A 10288-nucleotide genomic window follows, 5' to 3' on the forward strand; every position below is an offset into this window, starting at 1 on the left:
TGGACCCATAATAAGGGACGACTTCTTCAGATCTTGCCTCGTCGCGTCAATAGAAAGCCTCAAGCCGAGGCGCTCCCAGGTCCCACCCACGCGGCAAGAAGGGTCGGAATATCAATTTTTCCGACTCGCGTCGCAGCCCGGCGCTGCGTGTAACAATGCTCTCCTTCCGCGAATCGCCGAATGATGACGAACATCACGCTGAGAGTGCGAGCGGCGCTACTCCGCATAGCAAGTGATTCCTCACGTGTAGCTTATATCGTTCATCCAGCTCGCGGAAACTTCTTCATTGAGCTGTCGCACACCGGGGGTCCCGGAAGAGACCTCCGGTACGTTTCCGCGGACGATGAGCCCAGAGTTCTAGAGATTGTCCAATTCAGGGGATACGCGTCGCATGCGAATGGATCGAGAACTTGAAAAGATAACTTCGATCCGGAAGCTAGTCATTCCGTCTCTTCATCGAGAAACCCTGAATCGCCGCGACCGGGATTCTGAAAAGCGGTATTTGAAAGTCCCACTCCCCCTCCTTTCGGCAAGAAGCTTCTAATGAGGTCCGGCCGATGGCAGTGAATCCCCGAAAACCCCACGATAGCCGCCGGCGGGTCTGTGAGAATCCGCATCGGTATTTCGCTTGAAGTCTGAACAACGCTTGTCGACTCAAGACATTGGAATGATCGAGAGTTCATTTCCAACGTGTACCTTCGGATGAACGTATACCGTACATGTGGCCTGCGGGGATCGCAAACGGGGAAGATGCCGGGGAACGGAGCGATATGAGCTTAATAAAAAATCATGCTGAATCAAATCGATCGGGCCGGCTTCGACTGCGTTTATCGGAACAGCGCTTGTCTTATCTCTCAATTACAGTGGCAGAGTTGACTCCATGCGAGGAGCAGATGCCTCTGTCTCTAGAATCTGATACTAATTCGCCGATCATTTATTTTTAGGGGCGCTAGAGGTATGCGGTGTGCCACTACTATTTCATGCATCATCAATGATGATGCATCATCAATGATGATGCATGATTAATAATTGGGGGTTCGCGAAGCGATGTTAGGGTGTGCGGAAGATACGTTTCTTACATCTACGCCACGAATCCTACCCGGATTAATCCTCGACTGATGAACAATGAAAAGTACTTTGTACAATGATTGAAATCTTTATATTAGTCTCGGAATGAATGCATTCATTATCAATCACCTATATTTACATTATTTTTTATCTTCATTTCTCGAAAACCGGAACAAATGTAAATTCAATGACCTCCTAATATACGTTCTTCTTCAAGTCTGCCAAAGTTTCGGGGAGCGGCAGTTTCATCGAGAAATAATTGCACAAAGTATCATCGATTCTGAGCGTGTCTCGGAATTGAGTGAACGACAGATACCAATTGGTGTTCCATCTCTGTCGAGTTTTCGTCTCCCGCTGATCGTCTTCCGGCGGAATTGGGTCCCTATTCGGTGGTTTCTGAATTTTCTGTTGAAGTTCACCCGTTTGAAGTAGTATATTACTCATGGACGCCAACGATTTCACGAACTCGTCTTCCCTGTTGTGACCCATGAAGAGTCGATGGAGACTAGTGAACATCGCCATGAACTGTTTCTGATTCATGTCAGGAAGCTCCTGGAATACTTCATCTAAATTAATGGACGGTATGCGTTGAGTTCCTCCGGACCACACACCGGTCTGTAAACGACTCCAGATCAGCGCATCGAGCAGCGACGAGTGAGTGTACGAGGAGAGGTTCTTGAACTCGGGATTCCGTTCGTCTTCGGCGACTCGGGCGAAATACTCCTCGGCATCGGCAGCTGTCTCCGTGTCCTCACTCAACTGTTCGAACATATTCGGTTCGTCAGCGACAGCAGACTTCACCAAATGGGCGGAATAGATAAGGCCTAAACGGTGCTCCAGATCCCCGTAGCAGAGAACAGCCATGAGTTGGCACAATTCGCGAAAGTTAATGAAGTCGTCCTCATTTTCATCGAACAAATGGAACATCCTCAACATGAGGACATCAGGCTGATCACCCGTGTACCACATATCAGCACAGATTTTCTCGTAAAGCTTTTTGAAGTGATCGAAATCTAACTTGTACTGTTCGTAGATTGGCAACAGCGGATCGGTTTTCGCCGGAGGGCCACTGTAGTCGGTCTTCCGACTTTTCAGTTGTTGTTCTTTTTTCACCAGCTGAAGTAAATCCAAGGCGTCGCTCTCCTTCAATAACTGTTTCAGCATCAGGTCGGAGTTGAGCGAACGAAGAACTTGATTCGTTGATTGTTCATCCAGCGTTCTCACGACTTGACGCCGATGCTTATCGCGTAATTTCCCAATCATCTCCTCACTGATGAAACCGAACTGGCGATGAGCGATATCCAGCAGTTCGCTGATGTCAGTAGTTTTGTTATCGTTGTCATCGGTGTCGGTCGGGGTCGTAACGGTACTCTGCTTGTTTTCTACAATCGGTCCATAATTGTTTGTGATCCCGCTTAGGAAGCTATTGAGCATCGCCAGCGCGAATCCGTCATCCTTTGCTTTGACGAGCGATTTTTTGTTCTTATCAAGAATCGTCAGAGCCACCTGTAAGGATGGGGGCGATTAGTTCCTACTGTGCTTCCTCATTCACTCATCGAAAGTCTGGCCGGGTGGCAAAACTGAGATCTTAAGCCGCGCGGTGTGATCTATACGCTAGGGGCTTGGGGATCGACTGGAACACCGTCGCAGCGCCGTCGTATTCACCTACCTGGAAAATGATTCGGGGTCCATCGTAGAAGAAACAATCCATTATCTGTACAACTGCTTCGAACGGGATCACGCTGAGGAACAATGTCAGGAACCAAGAGATAGAAATCATCGATAGGATTCCGAGATTGTCCAGCGTATCGTGTAGCTGGGGAAGATGATCTTTCACCAACTCCTGCAGGACTCTCTGATCGATCTGGGCACCGATAACCTAAAAACAAATAATGAAGGCATTGAACATTTAGGATATCCTGGCGTATGCAGCACAGCTCATTTGTAATCTCGTTTCGTCCCGATCCTCGAACCGTTACACTCGAATAAGCGGGAGTGTACGGAAGATAGGTAGGGAGATGAAAGTTATTCGGTCTCACCTTGGTGTTGTAGTAGAACGGTAGCAATCTCTCACAGATTGCCACGAGAAGCCAAAAAGCTTCTTCCTCCCGGTTGTATAACAGTAGGACACTGCCGACAATATTCATGGCTTGACAATAACCAATGTCTGGATTCTTGAAGGCGTAGGCGTTCAGGACCCGACGCAGGGCATCGATACCGACCGCGTTCTGATAAGCAGGATGCTCTGGCAGAGAGCGATGTAGATCGCGCTCAATCTCATCCGCAGTGTTCGAGGTCTTCGATTGGCTTGCCTCAACAAGAATCTGATAGTAGCCGGGATGGAGTTGCATTTCATTCAGAGCTCCGGAATACAACATCCAGATCTCTCCTCGGACTTTATCTGGAGTCCCGTTCAATACGAGCTGCATAGCTTCGTGCGTTCGGTACGTGCTGACACCTCTTCCGTACTTGATGAAGTGTTGCTCCCATAGCTCGCTCTGCTTCTGCATCTTCGCCGCGCCGGCCTCGGTGTACTTCAAGGGGAAAAGCTGAACCAGGGGTTGCGTATTCCATTTGACTCGGAGTTTCGGCTCTCCAATGGGCGAGCGAATAATTTCTGTCGGCGCCAACTTCTGCAGCAGCTCACTGATTTTCGTGATGACGAACTCGAGGTCGTTCTTGTCGATCTCCGCAAACATGAACGTGTTGTCGTCTTTGCAGCTGACTAATATACCGTTCTGCTTCGATCCTAGGGTCAGCACGGTCTTCTCCGTTGCGTTGACGTTGCGTAGAGGAATGATGAGGCGGACGAGATTTCGCACGCTGCTGTCGAAACACAGATAATTCTGGGAGAAATATAGAGTCCCCCAAACCGTCTTTTTGTCGTACGGAGTGAAGAGATTGCATTCGAGGCTTCCGTCCAAACGCTCATCTTTCGGTAGTCGGAATTTCAACTGATAAGACTCGGATTGCGCTCGAACGTCCAGGTCTCGTTTGACGAGTGATCCTTTACGAACGTTTTTCACTAAACGGCTGAAGAGCGTGGGATCCTCCTCGTAGGTCTCCTCGGAGATTATTTGACGCATGGCAAGGTTGTTAAGCTGATCCATGAGCTTGAAGGTGTCCCTGACAGATCTGAATATCGAGAATATATACTCCTTGTCGTCGCGGGTGACGACTCGAATAGATTCGGGCAGGAGTACGTTGCGGCTCCGATCCAATACACTGATCTCGGTCCAGCGGAGAACGATCTTCGTCTCTCGGCCGAGTATATACGAAAAGAAGCACATGGTGTTCAGCGACAAGTACATCCATCCCATCTGCGGCAGTCTCCTGATCATGAGACTACATGCGTAGTAGTTGACGAGTTTCTCCTCGGGCATATCGAAACGTTCGCGGAAACTCGCGACAGTCGTCTGGAATTCGGGGTCCGTCGTGTCGATAGCGCCTTGCGATTGCACGCACTGCATGAGCATGGAGGCGACTTTGCATCTGACTATATCGGTCATTTGATCTTCTCCGTCGCATTGCTCCAACGTCGGTGTCAAGTTCTTCTCCAGCCATTGCCAATCTCTCTCGATTTCTTCGACGCTGAACGCCTCCGCTACACACCAGCTCACCTCGGAGCTCGGTGTGTGGTGAATGACTCGAAAAGGGGCGGGCTTCTTATTGTAGAGAATTGAATCCACAGTGCTGAGGAGCACCGATGGTACGCCTCGGGCACCGTGGCCTTTCCGTCTCTGGAGGGAGAAGAACTTCGACTTCTTCTCCACCGTCCATAGCCCGGACGCTATGAGGATTTCTCGAGCTTCTACCCACATTTGTCACCGTCGAATTGTCAACACGAATCACACGCAGATCACCGGCACGTCACTAATTTCCCGACAGTGAGCAATCACATTGCCCCGAGATGCGCACTGGGAGATGTCACACGTGAAGTTACTCAGATGACAGAACAGGTTTTCTTGTCCTACTGTCAATATGGGCTCAGACGCACAGGCGAACGCGAAAATAAACAAACAGACGTATTGCTGCCACTGAGAGACTTTGACTACGTGCTCGACGAGCAGGCCGGTGAACAGGCGCTCTCATGAGTTCTCAGACGGGATCTGCTAATCAACTCACTGCTGTTTGTTCCGGATAACAGCGTAGAGTGTGGAAGCTCGTCAGAGACACTGGAGTTGGGGAGCTTGCCTTGTAAACAAATCCCAGCCGTGCAGACAGGCGCTCAGCTGATATCTCTCTCTTCTCCCTCGCCCACACTCACTCCTTGATCAGCTGCTGGAGCAGAAGACTCTCCCCCCCGAGACTCTACATAGGGTACAGGGTACAGGAGAGTTTTTTTTTCCGAACTAGACTTCAAGAAGTCGTATATCTTTTCATTCAAGCGATCCCCTCCGATCCCTCCTATTCATGGAATCTAAGGCTATGCCCGGTTGAAACTGCGCACTCCGTTCTGATTCGCCCCAATCATGATGTTGGCGCCGAATTTCAAAGATTCTGACCCCGAGATCAAGCCCGCGAGGACTTTCGAGTTTCGAGGCTTTGAACTTGAGTACAAGCTCGATAGTCGAGATCTAGCTTTCTGATGTCGAGATATCGATTTCGAGACTTTGATCGCTGTTTCGACCCGGCGTACTTTGAGGTCAATGATTGGAAGTTATCAGTCATGAGCATGAGTCATAAAGTCATGACTCATGAGTTGCGATATGGAAGGATATCTTCATGCCGAAAAAACACAGGGTCCGCGCGGTCATCAGGGCGAAAAGCGGACATCGAGAGGGGAAAACTCATTGTATCATAGATTTCTGTGTTTTTGACCCGGTCTAGGGGCCTAATTCATGCTAACAATTATTTTCCCGATCAGCATCGGGTCCGTATACCCTCGTTCAGAGACTATTTTCTGAGAGGGAAATTTCCGATCCAACCCTAGGCTCGTGCTCATGCTGTCGACACCTCGGAGCCGAGGACGAAAAACTGGCGTCGGAAGTCGATTTTCGATCGAAGTCAATGTGTGAGAAATGGACAACGCGGACAAATTAGGACTCGTGCTCTCATATCGCAACTCTCCCCACGATAAATGACTAGGAATCTGAATTTTTCGCAGCGATTTATCGCTGGAAGCCGGCTCAGTCTCCCTGTCCATGCTACCATGCGCGTGGATTCTTCATGTTTCCTCTTATCGGCTTCGGCTCGCCATTTGAGAGTTGGATCAGAGAGCTGTCTGTTACGGTTGACGACTCCGGGTTTCACAAAGTGACACAGGTTCGTTGAGCGTAAATTGACAGCGCGCGCTTTTCGTTCCCGGTGCTCGGTAGACACTGCTTCCCTCTCCCTCTCCGTACAGTAGCGATCAAGTCTTTGACGCGGGATATTCGAATAGTATATGTAAATGGTCACGTCGTCTCATGTCAATGCAGAACTGACCGAAATTCTTCGATCTCTGCTCGACTTGAGCAACCTTCCTTCAAACATCGCCCCTTTTTCCGATCCCGCCGAAACTGATGACCATCGCAGAGCAACAGTGGTTTTCCTCCGGCCGAAGATCTCTCTCAGTCAGCCTCAGTGAAAATCGAACGGAGTCGCGTTCTCAGTCCAGCGTAAAACGTCGCGAATGTCGCCGATGTCGCCAAGACGCACTGCGAACGGCGCGCATTTCGAATTTCTCATACACCGGACCGGAAGCGATAGTGGATCTCGGGTGCCTCTTCGGCGGATTTCGACGGCAGCTGCGCAGTATAAACGCCGTTCTTCATACGACATCGAGTCCCTTACCTGGCAGCCGGCGATTCGAAGCTCGCCGTAGCGGAGATGACGGAAATGGCCGGTATGAACAAGTGAGCTGACGAAAAGCCCATGGGGACTCCCCATGAAGTTAGACATCGGGGCGTTGGGTCGAGGTTCAGTGGGCACGGTCTGAGTTGAGAATGACTCTGGGAGATCGGTAGAGTTCCAGCTCGACTCCAATTCAGGGGAGGGAGGCTGTCAAACGCTCTCCAAGTCGGGTGGAATTCCAGTAAGGTCATTCCCTGACCCGGTTCTGGACTCCGACATTTCGTCTCGTATGTACCGACTGCACATCTCGCTCTATGGCAGGGGTGATCAGACTGCGGCCCGTCGGGCTTTTCCGTGCGGCCCGCGAGCCGCTTCCCGACTTACTATAGGATGCGGCCCTGGAGCAGCTTTCCGAATATTCATGTAAATACAATACACTATCCGCCCGATTCTCGGATGTTCATCATCCCGACCAGGAGGGAGAATCCGTGACTTCCACCAGGAGCATCTGTCAAAAGCTCCCCGGAATTGTGGACTAATGCCGCAAGCCGCAAGGCACATCTCCATGGCAGTACGTATCTTTTTGAGCAACTATTCTCACTCATGAAGGACTGCAAGTCTAAACATCGTACCCGACTCACTCAAAATAATCTGCGGGCGACGCTCAGGATAGCCTCGAACCGCTCTTTCCTGTCAGATTCGAAAAAACTTGCGGAGGCTTTGCGCCCATCGTTCTCAAGGAAAACGTGGGAGTTTGAAATAAATCATTGCCGTTGTACAGTCATTAGGTGTCTTGATATCGAATGACAAAAAATTTCATATTGTCCAACATGAGTAGGTAATTTTTTCCGAGTTGCGGCCCGCGGCTCTCCGCTGGCGAGCCCGTGCGGCCCGTCCTAAATTTTTGGTGAACACCTCTGCTCTATGGAGTTAGGTAGAATTTCATGGATTAATTTCCGCCGACCAAGGATCTGGTAAAATGTCAACGGGAAGCGAACATCAAGAATCCTCGAATCCCGAGAAAATCAGCGGGCGTGCACCGCCGCGTGGAAATGTAAACCATTAGTAGCAGCCGGCGGAAATGTTATTCGAGAATTCGGCCGGGAGCGTCACGCAATGCTTAGGTGTTTCCCATTGCTCGAAAAGTGAAACAGGTCGCGAGCGGCGTGGTGAAGGCGGAACATCAAGGGTCTCGACATTGCACGTCGCGATCTCCCGAAGCGCCAGAGTCGGTCCCGACCACTCGTCCGTCGGCGTCCGTCGCCTCTGGTTCTCGCTCAAGCCTCTCTAGCGAGGCCACGAGGCGCTCGGGATCCAGGTAAAAGTGAGCCTCCTCCCCGCTCATCTCCCCAAGGCATGACCTGGTATGTACTAGTGAATGACAGAAAGTATGTATCGTGGAATGAGTTCACGGCTGGCGCAAAAACATGAATCAATCAGCGAACGGCTTGCTCTTCAGATCAGTGCCGACTTATGGCACTGATGACCGTCGCAGCTTGGCCAATAGAATTATACTCCGAGTATACGCTCGTTCCATGCCAATAGATGATCCCATGCATGCAAAATTTTCGAGCCTCTTCTCTCCTCTCCGCAGATTGCAATCATGCTTTTTTTCCTGTGGGCGATTCTCCATACAACGGAGGGGGCCGCTATCGAGGAATGCTGCCGCATCAGGCTCCATCGAAAAACAATGTTCGATGTGAAGAGCGTGCACGAAAGGGATACGGAGGAGCTTCTGGCTCTCCTGTCGGACATTGCGAGGGCAATGTCCGACATAAACGACATCGTGATGGAAATCGGAACGACCAAGATCGCCCACGCTTGTGGGGCGGCACAAGCGGAGGTCCTCAATCAGAACGCGGCGGTGGTCGCGGAGCTGAAGAACCGCTACCAAAACTCGCGAAAAAAAGCGGAGTCCACCGAGGGACCGCGCAAGGTCGAGAAAAAAAGGGTCTGGGCAAAATCTGCCCTCCGGAGCCGATCTGATCGAGTGGGGTCTCATTTTGAAGATAATTTTGAGAGGAATATTTTCCGCATGGTCCCGGATCTGATTAGTACTCCTGGACGGAATAAATGCCCGGAGAAGTTTTTTCTTCAACCCCTTCTATCTCGAAAACGGCTATAGCTACAGAGTCGTGCGATAGCGCGATCGAAAACTCTCGTCGAGAGCTTTCTTTTGATACCAATATCGACCTATTTGGCCGTTCCTAAGGCTTCAAAAAAGAGAAAACAAGTTTTCGGAAGCTTCGCTTTCATACTTCCACACGAGACGCCACTTTGATACTTTGTCAGATAAACGTCCCGAGTGTCCCCCATCCATTAGGAATCATATCAGGAAAATCGAAGCGTTCCTTTTTGGTGAGAAAAATTATTATTTTCCCCGGCAAAAATCCGTTTTTTTCCGGAATTTTCCCGGTTCGCCCCTTTTTCGCCCGATTACTCCTAAACTAGCGCCAGGAGCCCGTTTTTGAGCCCGGAATCTGAAAGCTGAAGCCGAGAGCTTTCAATTGCACCCCCTGGTCACCCGATTCGGACAGGCAAAGCGTCGGGTTCTCGAGATTTTCCATGGAATCCAGAAAAAGGCGGGCCGATCAACTTCGCTTCTCGCTGCTTTGAATTTCCGCGCGGTGGCGCTCAAGCTGTGGCCACGCCGACGCGAAAACAAACTCGAACGACGTCATTGCGAGTATACTCTGGAATCGGGGAGGCTTCGACTGGCTTCTCGAGAGTCTTCCAAGCTTTTGAGAAAGACATTCTGCCGCAACAATTCGGACCCAGAGCATTGACTCGCCAGGATCTGCTAGCGAACACAACGACAACGGCTAGGAGAATGCTGAGCTCGAATCCGAATCAAGTGGCGCTCGTACTTGACGGAACCTACGTCCGCCATCAGAAGAGTTTCAATAACGCGTTCCAGCGCCGAGAGTACTCCGGCCAGAAGAAAGTTCCTCTATGCAAACCTTTCACGATATGTACAACGAACGGGCTCATCGTTGATTTCGCGGGACCGTGAACCAGAAAACTTCAAGGAAGACTTCTCATTTATACAGGGACGGACGACGATCATCATCCTTGCAGCTCCCCGCACAAGGATCCAACCCAGAACTCCGATTTGATAGCGAGCTGATGCAAATTCGTTATTCGAGAATTCGGCCGGGAGCGTCACGCATTGCTTAGGTATTTCTCATTGCTCAAAAAGTGAAACAGGTCGCGAGCGGCGTCGTGAAGGAGGAACATCAAGGTGCGAGGGGGTCTCGACGTCCATTACACGTCGCGATCTCCCGAAGCGCCAGAGTCGGTCTCGACGTGCATTGCACGTCGCGATCTCCCGAAGCGCCTGAGTCGGTCCCGACCACTCGTCCGTCGGCGTCCATCGCCTCTGGTTCTCGCTAAGGCCACTCTAGCGAGGCCACGAGGCGCTCGGGATCCAGTGAAGAAGGAGCCT

General features: G+C 50.7%; 1 protein-coding gene across 1 annotated transcript; it reads right to left on the minus strand.

Moving 5' to 3' along the window:
- Nucleotides 1-1257: 1257 nt before the first annotated feature.
- Nucleotides 1258-4889, minus strand: Tbc1d8-9 (TBC1 domain family member 8/9). Its single transcript, XM_003739731.2, has 3 exons — nucleotides 3108-4889; nucleotides 2738-2947; nucleotides 1258-2574 (listed from the first exon to the last, which is right to left on the minus strand). Exons 1-3 carry the CDS (start codon nucleotides 4887-4889, stop codon nucleotides 1264-1266), a joined length of 3303 nt encoding a protein of 1100 aa, XP_003739779.1. The 3' UTR covers nucleotides 1258-1263.
- Nucleotides 4890-10288: the final 5399 nt, after the last annotated feature.

This window comes from Galendromus occidentalis, unplaced genomic scaffold (assembly GCF_000255335.2).
Source record: "Galendromus occidentalis unplaced genomic scaffold, Mocc_1.1 scf7180000076583, whole genome shotgun sequence".
Taxonomy (NCBI): Eukaryota; Metazoa; Arthropoda; class Arachnida; order Mesostigmata; family Phytoseiidae; genus Galendromus; species Galendromus occidentalis.

Coding starts and splice junctions, on each gene's coding strand:
- Tbc1d8-9 (XM_003739731.2), bottom strand. CDS start 4,889: ATGTGGGTAGAAGCTCGAGAAATCCTCATAGCGTCCGGGCTATGGACG. Junction 2,948..3,107: donor CGTTCTACTACAACACCAAG/GTGAGACCGAAT, acceptor ATTTGTTTTTAG/GTTATCGGTGCCCAGATCGA. Junction 2,575..2,737: donor GACCCCGAATCATTTTCCAG/GTAGGTGAATAC, acceptor CCATCCTTACAG/GTGGCTCTGACGATTCTTGA.